This window comes from Botryllus schlosseri, chromosome 2 (genome assembly GCF_051294905.1).
Source record: "Botryllus schlosseri isolate E-star chromosome 2, Bs_hap1, whole genome shotgun sequence".
Taxonomy (NCBI): domain Eukaryota; kingdom Metazoa; phylum Chordata; class Ascidiacea; order Stolidobranchia; family Styelidae; genus Botryllus; species Botryllus schlosseri.
In genome coordinates, this window is record NC_137237.1 from 33,646,009 (window position 1) to 33,670,633 (window position 24,625).

The 24,625-nt window shown below is 40.4% G+C and overlaps 1 protein-coding gene across 1 annotated transcript; it reads right to left on the reverse strand.

Annotated features, from left to right (window-relative positions):
- Nucleotides 1-17,314: 17,314 nt before the first annotated feature.
- On the reverse strand, nt 17,315-18,581 carry LOC145434468 (calcium/calmodulin-dependent protein kinase type II alpha chain-like). The gene has a single exon (XM_080311824.1). The coding sequence runs from the start codon at nt 18,436-18,438 to the stop codon at nt 17,440-17,442; it is 999 nt and encodes a 332-aa protein (XP_080167950.1). The 5' UTR covers nt 18,439-18,581; the 3' UTR covers nt 17,315-17,439.
- Nucleotides 18,582-24,625: the final 6,044 nt, after the last annotated feature.

Below are 24,625 nucleotides of genomic sequence, written 5' to 3' on the forward strand. Positions count from 1 at the left end.
TCTTGAGCGGTTGACTTTAAAAAAGCTTTAGCAAGTACAGTATGGTTTAAGAGTAAGACGGTATACTATATCGGTTTTATACAGCCATAGTCGCTTATTTTGTTTCAGCGAATCTGAGAATCACAACCAACTTCTATAGTCAATGGGCAGCGATTAGAAAAGGGCAAAATATATTATGTAACTCAGAGGCGGGCAACTTCTCCAGTCGGCGGGTCGGCGGGCCGGCTGGCCGGATTGCTGAATCTATACATTATTCGCCCATTTATCCACGTATACAAGGAATAAATCGTATTTTATGAATGTATTTTAACGACAGCAATGCAACTTCAAAGCAATTTCTCGCCGATAATGACGAAGACAATGTGGATTTGAGAACAGCATTGTCATACAGCAGGGGCGGCCAAACCTTTTTGTCAGTCACGGCCGCATTTCGACTACTCATGTCGCCTACGGCCGCATTCCAGGGCATAGTCGTAATGAACAGGACGCCAAATACTCATGTTAAAGTGTCTCTGTCCATTTCCGGTGATCTCCGTACCAGACATGGGGTAATCGCGATTAGTAATCGTAATCGATTACGACGATTACAGCATTTTCAAGTAATCGTAATCGCAATCGATTACAATCGAAAAAATCCCGAAGTAATCGTAATCGTAATCGACTACTTCCCATATTTAATCGATTTATGTGTGAAAGAACGATTACTTTTTATTTGTACCAGGACTGTGACATAAACTGAACACTCGTGAACAAGGAAGAGATATTATACCAGTTATTGATAGCATAAACGTCTGATTCTCAAATGCCACTGCTCATTATTACGTCAGAGGTAGCCTATTAGCTTTGCTCGTCTCTGCGTAGGAAGTGTCCACACATAGTAAATAGATATTCAATGTACATTAGTGTGATTGTAAGAAAACCCACCGTGCTGTATATCGGTTCATAAATACATTTCAGACGCCACTACCTCGCATCAGGATAATTAATCATAATCACCTCTCTGCCTAAGTTAAAATAGCAACTTTTGTATTGATGTTTGGTTATGCTTCGTTAAACTATAGAATATAATAATTCGAGTTCTAGAGTTAAATGCAGTTTCACCGTTGCTGCTTGGCGAGCAGTAGGCCTATATGGCGCGAACGTACAGCAGACAAAGGATTTTGTACTCGCCAAATAAAACACTACGGTTTCCACAACGAAGCATTAAAATCAGCAGCTGCTGATATATATTATAACTGGGCTGTTGTTTTGCCGTTTTTCGTAATGGCAGCTTGCATTGCATTATCTGCATAAGTTGAAGGCAGAATTTTATGTTCACTTTCTGTTATTCTCTTATTATTCTGCTCAAAATGGGCGCCAATCGCTAATTCACGAATCTTGACTGAACATTTGGACTTGCCGCCATAGCCATCGGCTTATAACATGTTAGCGTGGGTTGTAGCTAGAATCAGGATCAAAACAGCAAAAGCGTCCCCCAACCAAACTTTGGTCTTGGGCCTCCGTAGGGTAGTCAATTGTGAAGTTGAAGATTTAATTTCGTCAATATTATTGGTAATTGCATAATATTGCATTTTTAATCCGATCTCAGCGCCCCATGGTCAGATTTACCTGAAGAGCGGGGGGACGGGAGGGGGGGCGTAATTCATAATTATAACATCTGGTATCTTGCAATAATTACTTTATTGTATGTTGTTAATTCGTGACCTCCGGTCTGTTATATAGCCAAAAGATATTGATTGTAGTGGCCGAAACAGCAGACTAAAAGAAAAACTTGCGTGAGACGCACACACAAATTGTCATGTCTAATGCTCTGTGGGTGCTCGGGTGGCATTTGCATCGTGGGCTCAGATTGGAAGGAATGGACTGTTAGTCACGCCCACCCAGCGCGGCTATTAACAATGGACACATACCCTAAGTTTTGGCCAATGTCTTTCTTTAATAGCACACTTCGTGGAGTCTCATGTTGGCCGAAACTCCATATGTCTTTTGATGTGTCGAGGAGCGGTATTGACTGGCACCTAAATGCCTATTACTATGAAATATGCATGCTTTATTTCTTGGGGGGGGAAGGGGGGACGTATGCATTTCGAAATCAAGCACTCTAGAGACATTTAAATCGCAAGGCTCAAAGAGAAATTCCAAGTTAATGACATCTCACGAAAATACTCTATAATTTATGTTGGTTTGCAAAATACTTTTGAGTCCCCTCCAACCACGCTCCCCGCCCCGGCAGGCCAATTATTATTAGTCACTTTGTTGCATGCTGTTCTTTGCATGTCTTGACCTCCCGTCAGGATTGTCGGTATGCTGAGGAGCACACGATTCCGAGTTGGTATTTCTATATGAGGCGCATCTGTTCGCAATTGTACTGTGGGGCTCTGATTGCCAAGTGCGCAACTATGTTAAAATCGAAAAATGAAGTCGCGTTGAATTGCGCGCTACGCGAAGAAAATTTCAAGAATAAATAAGATCTTTCAATAAATCTGGAGTCAATTCGTAAATTCAAATTCCATGTCGACGGCCGTCAACACCTACTAATTGAATTACGCGTCCACGGCCGCACGAAATTGCTTCTACGCCCGCAGGTTGGCCACCCCTGTCATACAGGTACCACCATGTCTGCTTCTCTCTGATCAATCAACACACGGTGCAATCCTTCATTAAGATTTCAAGGCATTCATTAAGCCCGGTACCCCCAATTTACCAAGATATCAATGCATTAATTAGGGTTTGGTAGGTGACGAGATAGCGTGGTTGCTAAACTATGTGGCCTGTTTATCTCGATACTGAATTCATGCGGGCCACGGCCTCGAAATTTGAAATTGGCCCGCGACCCGTTTTCAGTTGGCGACACCTGGCACAAGCGGTGTGTTACAAAAGCCTAGAAGTGTGCGCCGTGCTACAAGTCGACGGTTACGGAATCAAAAATAGGAAATATCGGCTTGGTGTAAATGACCATTGTCGTCGACAAACACCATGATTACCACAAATTACATTAGGGTTCAGTACATCGTAAATGCCGATGCTGCAAGTCTTCTCGCTTCGACTAACTTACGCGTAAGCTCCATACTCGCTCGCTGCGCATACTTGTATATAATGACGTACAGTCACTAAAATTTGATGTATGTAAGCAATTAGGGGGAATCTCGGAAGACTGAAGCCGGCGGGCCGCAATATCATGTAAGACGAAAAACTCTCCGCGGGCCGGACAAATTCCCTTCGCGGGCCGTATGTTGCCCGCCCCTGATGTAACTGAATCAATTCCGAATCTAACACTAGGCTTAAAGTCGAGAAGTCGATTGCCACACATTATGACGTCATACATAATAAGAATAAATAACTAAGTTTTAGTTTGTACCTTAGACCAGTGCTCTTCAACCGGGGTTTTCGTACACCCTGGGGTGTACCAAAATTTTAAAAGGGTGTACCACTCACATGGGGTGTACAGGGGTGTACCAGATCCGAATTAAACTTGACCGATGACTATATAGCTATCACAATAAACAGGCAGTGGTATGCTTCAGAAATTCAATATGTTGACCGGGCGTGCATCATCGTAAAATATGTTCATATCAGCTGTACGAGCTTGTAAGCTATATTCCTTTTGGTGTATCATAAGCATATGTTTGTGCACATCACTTGAATGTTGGTATGGACTTTTTGATTCCTTTTGGAGTAGAAAAGAATGGAGATGACACGTGTTTCGCTTGCAATATCCATCTATAATGATGCTTGACGAAACCACTGCGACGGTTCAGAAATATTGAATTTGTACTTTCTGTGAGCTCCTTATAAATAGCGCAGTGTACATCATTACAGGGGCGTAGCCAGGTTGTCTCGAAGGGGTCTAGTTTGAGAACCACTGTGCTAGCTGGTGGTCCGGATCCTCGAGCCCTGATTAGTATTTAGCATTTCAAATACGTTACAGCATTGTTCATCCTTATTTCAACAGGCCAGCACCTGCAGACATACGGTCGCATGCAGCCGTTAAACAATATTTATGCAAAACATATTAATTAAATTAGAGCGTGTTTCGGGGTCCGTTATTATGAAATTTGAATTAACGAATAGGTTCTCAAATCTTTTAGTGATTTTAAACTTGAAAATTTTATTCACGCTTGCGCTATTCAGAGGAGCAGGATTTTTCGTATTTTATATATAGTGTAATCTGAGTCCCACCGAACAAATGCAAACCGTAAAGGAAAATGATGCACCCCATAAAGAAATACCAAGACGGATTCGTATGCGTGTATGCCTACAACCCCTCCATCTGCTCCATCGCTCAATCAATCACGTGTGCCAAGAATGGATAAATAGTTGACAGTAATATATGAAACTACCCATATTATAGACGAAATAAATATTCCGCATGTAAAAGTTTTTAGCGCCCGCGCGACTACTGTTACGATTAAAAACTTCTATACGCAATGTATACCTCAAGAAATCAGTGATGGCGCAGAACACCACAAGCGCTCTCCGCGGTATCAAGTTGCCAGTAGCCAATTTAACATGAGTAATGAGTATATGCGGGGCCGAAACAGCTCTTCGTCAGCCCCCCCCCCGCCTAAACAAACGTTGGTCTTGGGCCCCCATAGCGTCGTGACATAAACCAAACAGTAGACCCCTCATCACGGTCTACTTTTTATAACCGCTATTTTGTTATACACGTTAGTGGGCTAGTTTATACCGTAAGATCGCGTGAGGCGTAAAATTTTCTATCATTCGTGGGTGAATCCGTCAATAATATCAGAAATTGCATACATATTGTTATAAATTATGTTATTCTCTCACTCTGCCCAGGTAATCAGATTTACTTTGAGATTTACAATCAAAATGAAATGTTTTGGAAAATGTAGAGCCCGTAAATAAAAATAATTCGGGAGGGCCCCTTGGTCCCCTCGGGGTTTTCAGTCAGCACGAGGCGGTCCTTTTTGACCAATGTTTTCTCGCTGCAGATCATTCTGCCACACTTCTAGGATTGCATTTTGTTACATGGCCTAAAACTTCATATGTCTTGCAGCCTCGTGGCGCGGTAATGGCCGACACCGAAATGCCCATTGCTATTAATCTCGCATATTTTTTCTTGGGGAAGGCTACCCAATAATGAAGAAATTTGACATTAAATTGAGCGTAGGGCGAAAAAAATTGAATGAAGTTGAACAAATTTTTAAAAATATACTCGATAATTTATGTTTATTCAAGAAATAATTTTGGGACCCCTTCGAGCTCGCCCCCCCAATCGACGGGTTTCGGGTGCGGCAGTTAGAGTCCTGATGATATGACGACCAGATGAGCCATTCCGACTCTACGCCGGAATGCGGTATAGTATGCTATGTAAGAAATCGAAGCACGGCCGTGAATAACAAGGAGGTTGAACACCCCTAGTCTAGGCTTACTATACGGAATCAATGAGTTATCCGGTCAGGGGTGTACCAGTTTCAAGTAAACCTCAAAAGGGTGTACCACGATGAAAAAGGTTGAAGAGCACTGCCTTAGACAGTCTGAATGAAAATATCGACAGTTACACTCACTCAAATCAGTATGGCAATATCTATTCATTATTTAGCCTCATGCTGCATGTCTTGTCTACTGTTATGACTTGAGTATAGGTGTCATAGTTTCGACAGTGGGATGAAAGTGTCGAAATGATAATTCCTGTCTATTAAATAGTTCTTCATCACACATTTTGGCAGTAGAAAAAAAATTCCGCTCTTCGACCAGAATTACTGCAATCTATAATCATCTCGATTTCGATAACTCGGATCGTTTTGGCTAGCCTAGATCAGAGCCAAAGAAATTACTTTCCATAGTGATGACGCACGCTAAATTCTTCGGATCTAACCCTGCTATGATTCGCATCTCCAACCGAACAAACAAGAGCGACGTCTAATTTCAGACGCCTTGTCGTGATTATTTCTTTTCGATTTGTAGGCCTACTGCTATCCCAGACATCGATATAGAGTCGATGACAATGTATTGACGTGCTGTGCACAGTAATAAACAGGGAAGGGGAGCTTTTCATCCGTCTAATTGGTGTAATTCCTCAAATAGCCTTTCAATAATAATTGACTGTTCCCACGCACTACATCCATACTCGTATCGTGGTAAATATACGGAAAAGTAAATTAGGATTACAATTCTGCGAATGAAATCATGACAGCTCTTACCGAAATTGCGATGTGATTTGAGGTATGATTTATTTCAATTCAACTGGGATTTATATGTGTTGTATGGAATTTCAAGCTTAGCGTATGAATTAGTTTGGGAGACTCGCCTTTCTGCCATTGCCGATTGCCGGAACCGGTCATACACTGCAGAAACCTTGTATATATTAACTTGGCAAAGTCCGTTCCCTATCTGCGCATGCATTTTTGTCAGATAATTCATTTTCCATACAATTATAAATTAGGAAGGAGTTGGGATAGCAGTCAATCGAAGGTCATTACTGTACAATGGCGGGTATTCCTCACATTTCCTGACAACAGAAGTACCAATATAACAGTGCGAGAGATTGAGAAGGGCCATTGAGGTTTCTTGAGAAGGTCGTATGGTTCAGTGGCGGCTCGTAACAATATCGGGTGGTGGGACAAGGGCTTCGAGCGACTTTTATCAACATGACGTCACAGTGGCGTTTTCCAACGTCAAAAAGTAACTTTATGATGGTCACATGAATTTTCCGACAACTATTTGCTAGGGATTCAATTACATACAAGTAAGGTATTTTAATGACTGAGTATTGTGATGGCATTCACTTTAGCGAACGACAACGGAAAAATTTCCGATTTCTTTGTCGGTGTATGTGTTACACAGCTAATTCTAGTACACCTAACTATAGGACACATTTGGTAAACATCGTACAAAGTGTTTCTTTGTGATGGTAACGACTTTCAGCGGCTCGGTTTCATGTCGGGAATTATTATTCGGGGGTTCAAGAACAGTTTCAATCAATACTACAAATGAACAACAATGCGAAACACGTTTAGCGAATTGCAGTGTAGCAAGTACTTCCTTGATATTACGAGTGTTGTGCACTAGACACTTTTAGTTGAATTGGATGCGTCTAGCAAACATATCCCAATTTACTTTTGTAATGATCAAAGTCTTGGAGTGTAACCTCGCGATATTTTACATTTAGCACGTTCCATAGGAAGTGTGAACGGAGTTGAGTATTAATCGTGTACTTGGGATAGTGCTTTGATATCAAAGAGATATCTTCACACTGTGTAATGTTTTCAATTATCTGTTTCGAATTCCGACAGTAACCACATTGATGTTAAATCCTCACTCTCGGTCATTGTAAGTGTATCCTAAACATCGCAACAGTCGGTATGGAAATCGAACGCATGCATACTTTTAGATAGGCGACACTAACAAGTTTATTACATCCATGAAATACTCAGAAACGTCGATTCGTGATTGTGTCAGCTTGATTCATCCTCTATACCCGTGGACACAAAGATATCTTAACTTTGGTTACAACTCATTCGAAACGAATTGTCGCGTGCAATCTAAAAAAGCCCAAGTCGACGAGGAATGATTTGATTTTAATCAACTAAAAAGTTCTTTTGTTTTGATGTTGGATTTAATACAATTTGTATGACTATAACGAATCCGATTCCAAAAGTGAAATGTTACTTTAAACATAAGTTTGACGACTTGCAGTCTGATATTGATAGATGTGTAGAGTAATATGACTAGTTTATAAAATCTCGGTAATGTTTCTTGTCATGTCTGTGTTATCATCAAACAAATAGGGGAGATGTGGTACCGATGGATCACTGGGACCGAAGATACTTTAAAAATTCTCCATGATAATTCCATGATTACACTCCGTGAATTTTTCTACAAGTACATGCTGACAGAATCTTTTCTCACATGCAAAAAAATTCTACCTGCATGAGTTATGGGGTCTGTGACGAATGATTTACGTTTTAGGGGGTGTAAAGTAAATTTGGATCGACATTTGCATTTTTCTATATCACCTTTCAGACTAATAAACCCGCTATAATTTTTGATGTGAAGTATAGGGCTTGTATCAGGGTATATAATGGCACATATTTTTTGAATCAATACCACCCTCGAGTGGACTATTTTCAAGTCAATTACAATATCTATGGGGTGGGGGACCTATGGTACCATAGCCAAATCAAGCAAAATAGATGGACCAACTAATCACTCAGCAACAGAAACGCGCCTGCATATATATAGGCTGTAAATCATAGTTACATGCGGTGTTTTATCGCTATTACGAGGTATTTGAAAGTCAAAATGTCGATTTGCGGGTAATATGTATGTAGCATTAATTTTATAAGTTTAGGCGTAAATCAAAACATGATTTTTTGCCAACATTTGAGTTGATATAATCTATTTCATTCTTGAAGGTCGCGACGAAACATTCTTCATTGACTTACTGTAGCTTAGCTTACAGTACACAACAAAACAAGTCAACAAATTTGAGTTTTTGAGCGTATGTCTCATAGGTCCCGTGGTCGTGTGCCTTTGGACCCACCGGGTGGGGACCGATGACACGTTCGAGCAACAAATTTTAAACGTTTATAATTATTTTTTGAAAAGGCGGATATTCATGTAAATGTCCGCGATAGGTAGAGCTTGTATCGAAGTGTTGAGACAGCAAAAGATCTGCTATTCTCGGCTGAAGATTTGAGGGCCAGAGATCATTTTGTAATTTTTGATCCATCGGTACCACAGCTCCCCTATGTGATTTGTTTCAAGTCTTACGATTAGATGTTATCTTTCGCGGTTGTAATAAAACGAAAGTTCTTTTAGAATACTTACGAGTTCAATAATATTCTCTATCGACGAATGTTCCTGTGTCTTGCTGAATTTAGCTCTGTGTGGGTAAATTGATAGTAATTCAATTATAACTCAAATTCATATTAACCGAAAAATACCTTTCGGTGATTTGGATTTTGTGATAATATTTGGTTCCAATACTGCGAATGAACAGTGATACAAAACACCAGATTACCAGATTGGCCAGATTACGGTGTACAATTCCGATGTCTTTGATATTCCGAATTCAACATATAAACCAATAAGTGTACCAAACTAGTTTAAGCCTTGAAACCACATGTCGAAGGTGAACGATTTGTTTTATTCAAATAAAAAAATACTTTGCTTCGGTGTCGCAGAAATGTAATTTGTATGAATTACATACACAACAATGAATCTATTTCTACAATTTGGAATGCCACTTTTACCAGAATGTCTGTCGACTTGTATTCTAATATTCACAGACGGGTTAATCAAGATGAACGGTTTATAAAATCGCGGCGGTGTTTTTTGTTATACGACTGTTATCATCAAACAAATTTGTTTGTTTCAAGTCTTACGATTAGGCATTATCTTTCGTAGTTGAAATAAAACGAAAGTTTGTTGTTATGAGTTCAATAATATTCTCTATCGATGAATGCGAATGATACGACAGCTTGATACAGTTTTGTGGTTAACTCAAGTCAGGGATCATGTTTGCGTTGATTTCGAGAATGAACATGACGGGGTAGCAGATAATTTAGTTAATGTGGTAATAACCATGTCGTAAAGAGTTGCTGACATTAAAATATATTTTACGGTGTAATGTACGGATTCACTTGTGGTAATTTAATTCTCAGTCCCTGATCGGACGAGTATTCAAATATCGTATACTCAAAATATAATTTGTTTATGTCAAGTCGGGTATGCACCGATTAGTAAATACTTTGTCTTACAGAATAGTGATGAGATTTACAGTTGAATAAAAAGATCGGTCATATGTGTACAGTCAGGATGAATTATTCAAGTTTGCAAGTTGTAGTGATATAATCAAGTAAGTCAAAATCGGATTTATGACTTGTGAATGTTGTTTGTGAAGTCCTTTGAGTGTGGTAAGATATTGAAACGTCGGGATGTACTAGCGCTTTCATTTCCCTAAACTCAGTTGCAACAAAAAACAATTATAGACCAATGATAAAGTTGTAAGTTTCAACGTTCTGTTTCAAATCATTGTGTGAATAATCCGACAAACACGCATTCAACATTCTTAATATTATTGATATAAGACATTACCATGTTTACTGACTTTGAATAATATTATCCTGATGTCAAGGCGGTAGATTAACATATTCCGATACAATTCAGCTTCACTTGTAGCGCGAGTGAGATTTCGAGTTGGTAAATTAACACATTGATTGAATATTATCATGATTCTTATGACGCAACTAAAGTCAATCCTATTCTAGAAGCGTGAAAACTTATAGCGACTGTGTGGAAATCGAAAACGGAGCTGAAAGTTGGTCAAGTCAAGTAATATTCAGTTTCAAAAAGATTAAACTCCTAAAAAGATTAGAGTTATACCGACAATTGACAATTTGTTGGTATTCAAGTTACCCATGCTGGAGGTTCTTTTATTCGTTACATATTAAATCTTACCAGCGAAATCAAGTTCTGTGACAAAATGATTACTAAAATTTCACCGCGTGAGCGATCGGTATGGCTGTAACACCAAGTCACTAAAGATGGTTATGTCCGAGACATTATCTTGTCAGCGATCGCGGGATTTGCAATCTATTTTACACTTTTGTGAAGTGTTAATTTGCGAGCGCGGTTATTGTTGGTTTTCGAACACCGTCTATGCCGGCTCTGTGACCAATTAATTACCAAAATATTAACATGCGAGTAATTCCTAGATTTAGCAAACTATTTCACACCATTTTGCTGTAGGGCTTGACCGAACTACTGTACAATATACTGTAGCGGCACAAAACATCCAACCAGCTGTTCAACGGGAAACAATTCAGGATGTGAGAGGGCAGGATGCCAGAGTCATTTGTCGCACGGAATATAGGTCGCGCTCGAAAACATGTTTTCAAAATCCACTTGCGATGAAATGCACAACGCGCCGCGTTTCTGAATTTCCTGTGTCTGCTTATTGATTATATTTTGCGAAACGATATAGGCCGATTTTAACGTGTCACACAGGTCAAAATGCAGCGTTTGCGACTTCCGAAATGCACTTTTCTGACTTCCGCTAGGCTAGGGTTGCCATACGTCCGGAATTACCCGGACATGTCCGGAATTTCACTGAAAAATTTGCGTCCGGGAGGAATTTCTAAAATATGCCTAAATGTCCGGAATTTTGAAGGCTTGAAGCAGGCTCAAAAGTTTTTCGTAAATCAACATAAACAATATTTTTTTCAAGCAGATTTATGCTATTCAAAATTGTTCTTCACGCCACGCGCGAGCTTGTAACGTATAAGGATATTATTATGGGCTTCAGGCACCACCCTCGCAAAAAAATGCAATCAAAATAAATATAAATAACCATCATTTACTGAAATAAGTCTGATTGTAATCGCTATATAAGCTAATAAGCTAACGGTATATTCCTAGAGTTGGTTAAGGCTGATTGGATGCTTCAATCACATACAGTTGCTCCAAATCTTGGGGTCGTCCGCCTTTATCTGGAGATCGCGATGATGTTGAACGTAATCAGCTTCCTATGCCGTGTGCAAGTTTGGGCAAGCTGAATTTTTTTAGTAATCTGCTTATCAAGTTTTGAGCTTTGCCACGGAACATTTTCTAGTGGGAAATGAGGTCGCGAGCATAAAAGGTTGGAAATCACCGGATTTGCAACCAGCTAGTACAGTGGTTCTCAACCTTTTTTTGACGCGCCGCCCTTTTTAATAGTGAAAAATTTCGCGCCCCCCCTTATCGTCATATCACAAAATCTAACTGGGATGCTAGCAACCCCAACAGATTGTTTGGTGGTATGGTCGCGGTCGGTTATGAATGTTGATGAGAGAATAAAAAATATGAAATTGCGTCTATATAGAGAAACACGCCTGCATTGAAGGCAAATCGCGCAAAGCACGAAAAATTTTTTCAGGTGACCGCTTCTTCGCGCCCCCTTCAGATGTTTCACGCCCCCCAAGGGGGGCGCGCCCCCAGGTTGAGAACCCCTGTGCTAGTGCATTTTATAGTAGGCTAATATATCGAAGAATCAATATTATTGACAGAATTCATACATAAAATATAACAGTCAAATGCAAATAGTAAGTGCCCACCAAGTTACATCGACTACCCTATGGTGGCCCAAGATCAGTGCTTTTTGGGCGGAAGGGGGGGAGGGGAGAAAAAAATGTTGTTTCGGACCAGAGTTGGATCAATTACATTATTTCAGTTCAATTACAATTACAATTACAATTACTTTCATGCATGTTTCAATTACATTACAATTACAATTACTCCATGCTAAAAATATCAAATTACAATTACAATTACAATTACTCCTTGCATGCTTCAATTACATTACAATTACAATTACAATTACTGCTGTTGAATATGTAATTGAATAATCATAAATTCAACCGTGCTCCTTGACAACCGTAGCGTCGTATTTAACAACAATTCAAGTCTAGTTCAGATTGTGTAGTAATAAATGCGTTTATGTGCGTACATAGTATGCTATGTAAGATGTCATCGTGACGTAAGACGTAATATAAGCGTGTTTTGTATGCTCGGTAATTATGGTTCACGTAATTGGAAATGTAAAATGTTATTTACCTAATTTCCTATGGGTTAGGATTAACGATAGGGTGCAGTATGTCGTTGAAAAAGTATTATAATATATGCACGTGTTGGATTTGCGTATATAGTATATAATTAAAGAAATAATATTATTTTCATCGAGAGACGTAGGAATTAGGATGAGGAGTAAAAAAAAACCGTGAATTGTCAGATAAGACGTTATATAATATCCAGTGGTCTGGTTAGTTAGCCAAACGAAGTAACGATGCAGCATCGTGATCTGAAATCGTATTGTAGATTGCCAACCCACGGATAGATGCGCAGGATGTGAGTCACGGATGAATGCACCGACAAACGTACTGCAGAGCCGGCTAAAAGCAGCAAACTTTGTAGTCCTAGAGCTGGCGATCCATGCGTCCAAATTTGATGCATCTGGTCTTTATCGTAAGCTATTGATGTACTAATTCCGAAAATACAAAATAAAATCTCGTCAGGGCAATGTATCTGCTCCAAAATAGCCGTTTAAGGCCGACTGTTCTGGAAAGTGAGAGCGCTGCAGCATGACCACAACAATTACCAATTACGCCCAGCGATTGTTCAGAACAATGCCGATTCCCAGACTTTCACGACTATTTTGGGATGGTACCATTGCCTGGAAATATACTTTTATTGCGGAATCAGTGTGACACTAGCTTTTGATTAGGACCATACATATCAAATTTCGACGCTTGGATCGCCAGCTATGGGACTGTCAATTCTGCTGCTTTTAGCCGGCTCAGCAGTCCGCTTCTCGCTTCTCTGAGTCACGTGTTGCGAATCCATCCGTTGGTTAGTAATCTAAAAATTGTATACAATGGCAGCCGAGGCCAGCATAGCGGTAAAAAAAAAAAACTTCGCCCGCAAGGGCGCAGTCAAGGGCTTCCGCGAATGGATCCACCAAATTCCTTGTCGACATTTGAAGAGAATGCATTATAAGTCAAATATTTTATGTTGTACTTGTCAGGTCTCAATAGCAATTCAATGTAATTGAAATGTAATTGAGCAAAATTTTTGTCAAATTACAATTACAATTACAATTACACAAAATAAAAATGCTTCAATTACAATTAAATTACAATTACATTGAAAAATGTAATTAATTACATTCAATTACAATTACAAATTACAATTGATCCAACTCTGTTTCGGACCTGATTAAAACACATAAACAGATAGCCGCACCGACCTAACTGTATAGCAGGGCTGTCAAACACAATCCTGACAGCCCAGACACGGCCCGCCAGATGATTTCATCCGGCCCGTGGAGTCATCTATTGCTAACCCTAGCAAGAAGCAATCACCAGAGCTCACATTACATATGGCCCAATTCATGACCTATGTTCCACTTCATTCCTGTATAGTGTATACAGTCGATGGGCAATGCTTTGCTAGTGTGACGTCATATTGACGGCCAATGTGTTACACCTCATTTTAAAATCCGCTAGGGGGCGCTAAAGAGTGTCCGGAATTTGCTTCACAAAAATATGGCAACCCTACGCTAGGCCTATTTTCGACCACAAGGCAGCTCAAAATACAGCGTTTCTGACTCCAAAATGCGCGTTTTCTGAATTTCCGGTCGCTTGTTTATTTATTATATTCCCATATCACCAGCGGGTACTTACACTACTCATATTCGTCGGTGCAGCAAAACATGTTCACTACAGCAGTATATATCCACCTCTAAACCCAAGGACGACATCGCCTTTACCCCTCAAAGACATGTTTATACTGTCACGAGAATAATTATTCTGGCCGTGATGAAAATTTATTAAAAAGATGCGGCAATATTGATCTATTCAATACAAAAAATAAATATTTGGCAAAGAGCCATATTTTATACCAAGAAGAGCCATATATGGCTCGCGAGCCATAGGTTCCTGACCACTGGTATAGTGGGAAGATATTGGATTTTCCAAAACGTAGGTCTACCAGAAAAAGAAATTTCCTTCGTGATGAGGAGAACACGATTAAAAATTACTATTTATATATGGGGTGCATCATTTTCCTCTGCTGGTCCCATCTATACTGTCGGGCTCATATTGCAAAGGACACTGCTACATAAATATCGAAAAGCAACCCGCACTGAATCGCGCGCAGCGCGAAGACAATTTCAAGAATAATTCAAACCTCTCATTAATTAGGCAGCTTACTTTGAATAACAACCACAAAATGTTTGAACTGAAATCAATTTCAGCATTTCAAAATGCTTTACTAAGCGTTCTTTCAAAATTTCAAATCAGGTCGTTGGTCGCGTGTTGCTGACCCCTGGTTTACACCGTATCCTACACAACTTCTCCGTATTGCTTTACGACTAAAGTACGGTCCTAATAATATGGTGGAGGGTGCCATACCATGATATTTTCTGAAACGTGCTGTTCGAGAAAACAGAGGATTAGGATCGCATTTCCATGTCAAAACTATCATTTTCATCCCATGATGCGAACGGATGCTTATGCTGTTGAAAATAGGATACCTCCAGGTATGCATCAATATAAATCAAGCTGGGCACAGTTCGCATAGCTCAATTTGAACGTTTTCACAATCCATGGGAACGAATTAGGATCGAGTAGGATGAGTCAATTCTGCTTCTACTTCAAGTAGTTTTAGGTTGCTTATCGGAGAAGTACTTCTACTCGTACTTGAGTAGATTTTTTCCTCGCTACTTCCACTTCTACTTGAGTAGTTTTCTTGACTACATTGACCCCCTCTCTGTATACTTGCTTCCGATAATACTTTAACACGTTTAACACGTTATAACATTAACACGTTATACAGTAGCCAATACCACAATCGCACGGATTTGGTTTTTATGATACGATAAGCATGCAAAATAAAGATCGATCCCATACGCCTGTTAGATTTTTTACAGTAGACAGCGATGTATTCTTGATATCAACTTCATTGATTGGAGGAATGAGAAGGATGATTTGCTGACTGACAGGTTGTAACCAAGTTAGAAAGCTCCGAGTAGGAAAGTCAATCTTACTTGTATGGTTTTGACTCGAGTCAAGTCGAATCATTTTCAATTCACCGCCGAGTCAAGTCCGAGTCCAAGTCAGTGAGTAGAGGGTCGAGTCCGAGTCATGGTATTATGACTCGAGGCCGAGTCCAAGTCACTGTGTTGACTGCTCAGTTTCCGGTCAAAGTCTTGTTAAAACCTCTTTTTATAACTCCGTTTGTTGATATCGAATGGTTCGCATTTATAATATACTAATTTTCCTCACTTTTAGCAGTTTCTGGTCGCATTTTCAAGTACCAGTACCAATAGACGAAATCCTAATAGTATTGTTACTTCACTATTCTTCGAAGTTACAATGAAATGTCGGTCTTGGCCGCCCGAGTCTCCAGTCATATGACTTGGTTCGAGTCATACGCAATTACTCGAGTCCAAGTCGAGTCAATACACAGATTGATTCCAGTCGAGTCATTTTCGTATTTTAAGAAAATGACTCGAGTCAAGTCGAGTCATTAGAAAATCGTGACTCGAGTCGAGTCATGACTCGAGTCATTACCACCCTGCTGAGTACCTACATGTAGCGTATTCCGCTCTTGGTGATGTGTGACTGCGGGTCATGCTCAAAGTAGAGAGTCACTAAATATTCACAAACGGAAAGGTGGATATTTCAAGCAAACTATTGTGTCAAAGCAAGGAAAATATTTGAGATTGGCAGGGTGCATGCTCGATTAGTGTTGATTTTTTTTTATATTGCCAGCATCATGCATAGTGGCCCGAAGTAGAAAAGCAAAGAATTTCAACCAATAATGTTATGATGTGAAAAATTGTAACATATGATTAAGGTTCACAGCCCTGAACCTACGAAGGTTCGTTTGTGAACGTGAGCCTCTAAATTTCCGACGTTCAGACACAGAACGCGAACGTGAACCTCATGTTCACACCGTACTAAATTCTAATTCATAGTGTAGCCAGAGTAACCTACGACTGGTGGTAGTGGGCAATTAGCAAGATAACACGACAAGGTGCTTGGTTCGACTTGAAAACGCTTGTTTTCTCGATATTATCGAAGAGAATATTATTATTCGAATTGACGTGGTCGGTTAAATACATGGCGTTAGGCGCCAAAGACCGTAACGGCTCTCGGCTCTAAGGGCAATATTAACTAGACTCTGCAAACCCACTACGGTATATTCAGATGGATGTATCATGATTATATTCAATTACGATCAAACCCCTCAAAACGGCCCTCTCTAGCATTATATACTTGCATAAAACAATTGCATACTCCACGTTTTGAGTTGATTTTAATTTTTGAAAGTTCACCGGTTCGCCGAATACTTTTTGAAATTTTACCGGTCCGCGAGGTGAAAAGGTTGTGATTCACTGTGACAGACTAAAAAGTCAATCTGCTTCACGACTAGACTTCTATGTCGGTTTCACATTGGGGCGGAAATGGGCACCCACACAAAAATCAAGAACTGCCATGACACTATTGCGCGCAAGCACGATGGAATATCCAATTTGAATAAACCTGACCAAAAAGTGCTGTACGTTACGTTAATTCACGTAATCTTCTCCGAATACAAGTTACCCATACATTACGTACGAGATTTCTTATCCCTCTCAAATATTAATACACGGACCACTCAGAACCTTCTCGTGGGTCACGTACCTGCAACCTATTGTCTGTATATATAACTCTACATCGAATTCGTAACGACATTTCTCATTGCAGCTGCAGCCCCCGTCTTCAACCATCCTTCATATTTGAAAATCACGAACTACCTGGCAACGTCGGATGTCACATATTTATATTTCGAAGGTAAACAGATAACGAATATATTGTCTCCTGACCAAATTTCAAGCTTTTTGTGGATATTGGATAACCGAAATTTACTAACGGAATAGATTGGTTATTTTCAGACCTTTCCGTAGTGTTTCCTAATCCTCAGAGACTGACAAAGATACGGCCTATCATCACATGAGGCGACCCTTTCCCACAACTTGTGCTCAGTGAATTTGGTCAATTCCTCGACAGCAATTGTAAGATTGTCGTTCAGTCCCACTCGCCCGACATCATGGAAAAAAGGATGATCCAACGCCTGTGCGGCGGTAATGCGCTTATTAGGATCGAAAAACAGCATTTTCGTCACCAAGTCCCTAGCCCATCTGGATATGAGCTTCCAAGCAGGGGTGAGGGAAAATGGGCGTTCACGCGTGTTATGGATGAAAGGGTGTGATCCGGTCAGCAAATTGTAAAGGATGCAGCCGCACGCGAATAAGTCGACTCGATAGCAGTATACATCCACCCATGTTATTTCCGGGGCTCTGTAACCCGCCGTACCAACGATTCCGTAGCAGCCCGCGTCGTGCTTTGCATATAACGCCAAGCTAAAGCCAACCAGCTTCACAGATCCACTATTAGTGAGGAACAAGTTCGGGGGTATCACGTTTCTGTGAATGATTTTCTTTTCGTGGCAGTATCGCAGTCCGTTCAAGATATCGCGCATGTATCCAACCACATCTTTTTCGCAGTGCGAACCGCCGTATTTGCCAGTAACAGATGGATATAGGTCGGCTCCATATAGCCGTTCAAACACCTGGAAATGTTGCGCTTGCTCCGTGAAACTCGTGATGAACAACACAATATTTGAATGAAGACCCAGCTTCGATAATATTTTCTTTTCTTCAGCGAACTCCCACTTGTGTTTCTCGGCGTACTTCCATGTCTGTCTCACTGGCATTTTATGTTTTTGCCTCACTTTCACGGCATATGCATTTGCGCTGCCTTTACAAAGGTATACTTTCACAAACGACCATGTGCCTCTACCAATCACCTCGAACGAGTCCCTGTAGAAATCGGTAATAGCCTCCGGGCGTTCGTCGGAATTCCGCGAACAGCCTGCCCCGCAAATCATCTTAATAGCAGTGACGAGAACACAATCGAAACGCAGACAAACGAAACATACAGAGCCAAGATCTCATGCGAAATGAATAAGTTGGTAGCGGAATCGAGCTAGACTGCACACTGTCTCAGATCAGCAATCTGCGGTGATTATTACCATGGCGTAGGCTAATTTTCCACCGGAATTTAAATGTGCTCGAGGAACTCGCTAGTTGCACAGCGTTCGTCCGTGGAAACCAAGGTAAGGGCACTATGGAAAAGGCTTGTTTAACGAAGTATACGGCTTGAAGCCAGAAGTTCGCTACCTTGCTTCTGATTGGTCAGAATTTGTTGTTCTTAGTGATGACTGACAGCGTCGTCGTCAATAGAGATATGATATTCTTTCTCGCCTGTACCATCGAGATGCTTTGGCGACAGAGTTGCGATACGGCCCCATGAGGTCATCTAGCCTGCGCCCCCGTTTTTTTTTCTCCTCCATGCTATCCGTGATTGCTGAGCGCCTAGCAGGATAGCTGCGAATACCATTTTTCGAGTCTTTGGTCTCGAGAAGCCGGACGCATAACCATTACACTATCTCGCTCAAGGGCATGCTGACTGCGCTATACACTGTAAAAAATAATCATGGGTGTACCCATAGTCTAGACCTGGTCCCACCTGAGTCATGTTGACATGGAAAAGGCCCATGATAACTTGTCGACATCCATGTTCCTACCCATGTCCTAATATTGCCTCAAATTGACCTTTCACCTCTACTAATGTACACATACCCTGTGGTTAGATGTATTTAGCTGTATTTGACATCTGGAATGTTTGCAAGAGAATCTGCGAAAAGTTCAATGAACTCGCTGACGCTGGCGCAAACTTGATGTTGAAACGCAATATGCTAGTCCAGAGGGAGTGTAGACAAAAATATTGAAACAATGTTTTGCAACCGTTTCAAAGTTCCAGACTTTGTCAGGATGAGTCTGTTTGGTTATAACCTGAGATATAACATTCTATCGGTTGCAGTAACATCACCCCAGCAGGAGAAATACCATACTTTTCGGGAATTTCCAGAGTTATTTTTAATTCTAAATGTTACCTGTATCGTAAATAGGGATATTATTAGTAAGACACTTATAATTTGTTGTTATCCACTATGTAGCTCTTGGAGGTACAAAACTTCAATTCACAATTTATTGGTATATTCTTATTGAAATATACCCGAATCTTTTAGTCATACACTCTTCAGGGGTAATTGTCAGCGAAGAGAAGGGTAGTGTAGAACCCTGAGAAAACTCCAGGCATTGTCAGGATAAATTTGTTAGGTTATTCGTCGTGATATTACCTAATATACAGTATAATATTATTTCGATTGCAGTAATATTGGAAGCTATTCGTAATTCATGGATTCAGCGGTAGTCACCCTAGCAGGAGCGTTATCATTCTTTTCTGAAGACCTGGCTGTAATTGGAAAAGCAGAGTTGAAAATCAAATCCAATCATGTTATCTCGCTGAAGATAAAAGACTTTCAGATTATTGCAAAGATCAGAGCATCTTGGAAAGACGCTGTTTACAAAGTCACCATCAATTTAGATGGAACTAGGGGCATTAGTAGTGCAACGTGTGAATGCCCGCGGGGCAATTGGATTTGCAGCCACATGGCCACAGTTGCGATCTATGTCAACAAAAATGGCATGTCTAAAACCGATCTGCCAAATTCGTGGATTACACACCCAAGAAGGGCATGTGAAGAAATCGTACAGCCTATGAAAGAGTTATTTCCTTCATCCAAAAAATGTTACAGTGCCTTGCCAAGAAAATTTGACATGGAAGATAGAAAATCCTTCCAAACACTTATAATGAAAGCTGACACTACGTGCCCAATAAAATGGATTACAGGTCTGGAGCCACCATCACATGTATCTTCATTTGTCAGCATAACAGAAAATATATCTGATCTCTTTACACCAGGGGTTCTCAACCCGCGGCCCGCAGACGTTCTTTTTGCGGCCCGCGACATCTCTCATCATGAACGCAATTATTAGGGGGACGGTATTGTAACATATCAATTTAGCTACTTGACTCTCTTATCGCACCGTCTTTGTTTCATTTGATTACTCATTCTTTGATGTGTTCTGGATTCTTGATATACGCTCGAGTTTAGATTGTTCTTGTTTTGAATCGCTATTCGGCTGGACTCTGGTTCAAGGGGACCCCGCTTCGTAGTAGGCCTATACTTTTATAGAGTGTTTCACTCACCGCGAATGATTTGAACAGAAACAAGAAAAGGGAACGGGACATTAAACGTCGAAAACTGGGTTTGTAACTCTGCGCGCAACAATGAATTTGCTTTCTCGGATATAAACGGAAACCAATGTGTCATATTTGTCGAAGAACACTTGTAGTACAGAAGGGTTGAAGCTTACAATGACACCAAGACAGTTTCTTCTGGAGTTATACATATCACCTGATCTTAGAAAAAACGCTACTACCTAGGTGTCAAACCAAGCAATTCAAATTTCAAGACATTGTTAAAATTGCTGACGACGTTGCAGGCGCATCGTTCAAAATTGATTGGAATAACCCTAAACCGAAGAAATCTGCTAGAGAAGGTGTATTTCAATTAAACTTTAATATACTGTGGGAATATTCGCTGTTTCCTGCGCTTAGCGCCAAGGACAACATCACCTGAAAAATTTCGACGCTACAGTTGTCTGATTCAACCGTGACGAGACGAGTAACAGCAATGTCAGTCGATCTTTTACCGCATGTTCTGAAACACGTTGCCGCGGAGACTACTCTAGCCTCGCATTGGACTAATCCACTGGCTCCACATACATTACATAGCTAATTATCTGGGTACATTTATCAGAGGAAGCATATTTGCAGACGAGATGCTGGCGGGGCAAAAGTGGGGAGGGACCAGCGAAAAACATCAACTTGATAGAGCTGACTTTTGTAACTATGGAATGAAAGGAGAAGGGTTGATTGGTTTGCTCAGAAATGACACCGAACGCCAGACTTCTTCTCATATATTTGCGAGCTTAAAGTGATAATTGCCTCATTACCGAAAAAGTGACAGTAATTTAATGCTTGCTCGTTCACGCATTGAAACAGAGAGTTTGGTTCTCTAGTGGAAGAGTTCGAAGGTGCATATAACGACTTGCACGCTCCATGAATGCAATGCACGCTCCATGAAGGGACTTACTTGCGCCGCTTGAAGATACTTATTCTCACAAAAAAACAGCAACTGCAAACTTACGAACGCCGTCCATCAATGCTTTAGAATTCATAAAAATGTCCTAAATGCCCGTATACGATTGGTATATAGGCTACAGAAGCCCAAATTTATTAGTAGCCCAAAAATACATAGTAATAATGTTCTGCGGCCCGCAGCGTCATTAACTGTTGAAATGCGGGTCGAATGCGCAGTTACAGACTGACTGGAAGCAACTTTGGACGGGTGATAAAAGCTTTCGACAGACATGGTTGCTCTGGTGTCTACCCCGAGTCCCTATTCAAAACGCTTTGTGGTGAATATAATTTATCTTGCAAAAGTGCAATACTGTGGGGTCAGATGCATGAGGATGTCGCGATAAAAGCATATGAAGATTACACCGGCAACTCTATTATGAAGGTTGGATTGCTTCTATTCCCTTGTGGTTATCTTGGGTGCAGCCCAGATGGAATTATAAGCACTTCTAGTGGCGAAAGAGGGCTATTAGAAATCAAGTGTCCATGGATTCACCGCAATAAAACTTTTGATGATATAATGTTTGAGAAACGTGGAAGAGATACTTCTCCACATTTGGATCAATGTGGTTCATTGAAAATCAACCATGAATATTGGCATCAAATCCTGGCCGGAATGGAAGCAGCCAAGACTTCATGAGGTCATTTTGTATTATGGACCACAAAAGATATCCACATCATAAAGGCGGCAAAGGACAATCGTTGGGGCGAAACCAACTTCCCCAAGTTGACTGATTTTTATTTGAATTCGTTTCTGCCTCATTTTACTGCTAAATAAGTTTTATAAAAACATCCATTGCAGGGATACGTATAATATATTTTGTGTGCTTCTTATCAACAGTAATCGGCACATTGAAGGGTTTCAAATATATTCAAAAAGTAAAGTATGTACCAATAAAATTACACACCATGAAGTTCGCACTGTAACAACACACTTTGAATTAGCATATAGGCCTACGGTAGAATAATGACAACGCAATCAAGAAAGAAAAACTGCAGTGTCTCAATCCTTTCCAAATCCAAGCACTATGATTATTTTGAATTAAAAAAATCTATATCTGCGCTGGCTCATTCGAGTTTAGGTATCGATCAAATACGCCATCAATAGTTGGAGACTGAAAATTTACTAAAGCTCAACATAATTGTACTAGCTGATCGACAAATGGTCTCTTCTTACTAGCTAAAATTTTGTAATTACGGATTCTTTCTATTGCTCTCTCCACGTGTATTCGACAACTTGCTATCTTTTTGCAGGACCTCGCCTCAGTCTCAGTAAATTGCCTTTTTCCAGCTAGAAATGGTAGAAGATTCAAGGACACTCCACTTGGCATCAATTCATGAATAAGAAATCCTTTGTCGGCCAGAACTAAATCCCCAGCCTGTTATAAAGAAGTATAATATCATCCAGGGTTGTAACTTGTAAGTATCAAAGTCACAAGGAGTGCTATCACACCATGAGACTTCGATCGGGTCATGTCTAATTTCTTGATCTATAATACTTGGTCCGAGTCGAGTCAATGAAAACAATGACAAAAGTCTATTCACTAGAAAAATTGTTACTCAAGTCATTACAAGCCTGATAATTATCATCTTATAATAGGTTTACCACTGATTCTAATGCTGATACAGACCTGAAAATGTCGTAAAACCCCTGACAGCTTGGTAATCATTTTATCACTGGTACTGCCAGGGTAGGCCTATCCATCACTGATGTAAGTTATTGCTCCATTCGGAGCTACTCCAATAAGGTATTTAGCTGTCAGTCACTTTTTGTAGTTGCTAAAACTTGAACAAGCTGCTTCAAGATCTTGTCTTGGAGTCTCTATAAAAAATTCGAGACGGACTCTCAGCATTCCCGTGGCCACTTACTGGCCACGGATAATTTCGTGGCCGGCCACAGATATTCCGTGGCCGGCCATGAAAAGTGCTATTCTATGGCCGGCCATGGTGATTTTCATGGCCGGCCATGAAATTTCGGTATGGCCGGCCATGAAATATCCATGGCCGGCCATGTCAAACTCATTCTTCTGGCCGGCCATGACTGAATTTCATGGCCGGCCATAGCCAAATTTCATGGCCGGCTACAATATATCAAGTTAGTATTGATGATCAGCACTGTACGTGACCCAATCGTGCTCAAATGTATGATCAATTATGTTCTATTATGGGCGTTTAGTAAATAGAACTAGGTGAGAGCGAGAGTTTAGCTCAGTCTATAAGCATTTTTACCCGAAATACCGGAAGAATAGCGATACAAAAAACGATAGGAAGAAGTCGAAACGATCCGGCCTAGTCTCTATATATCAATTAAAAACACACAAAATGATGTAAAGAATGCAATAAAAAGGAGATACCGCTAAATGAAACAGGAAATAATGGTATAGAAAGCTAGAAGCAACGAAGACATGTAGGCCTAACTGATAGGTAAGTGTTGATTTGGATGTTTTTTTGTTGTTGTTGTAGAAATAGACCCAAATATTCAGCTGACACTCGTCACAGCTACTCGTAAGCAACTGTATAGAATTGGAAAAAACAATGTATACCAAATATATGTCAGAAAATCTCTAAAAGTACCCCAAAAGCTGTGAAATTCACATGACATTCTGTGGCCGGCCACAGAACAGATCGGAGCTCGCTGTGGCCGGTGCTTCCCCCGTTCTGATATTGATTTTCTGCGGTAAGATGTGCATTGTGCAGACGCTGCAATCCATTGTATAGTTGGTTATATTTTGTAAATATGCAAATCTACGATTCTGTGCAGTCTATAATCATGCGGCAATTTGGAATATCTTGGAACTTTTGTGGAGTAGAGCACAAATGCTTCGCAACCGATGGAACTTGGTTCAAAAATTGCTTGAAGAATATTTCGTGCATGGCGTGCAAGAATGTTACAAATATATTGTTTATTGACGTATGACTTAGATCGAACTGCTTGGCTAAAAACACATTCGGTAGGTCGAATTTCA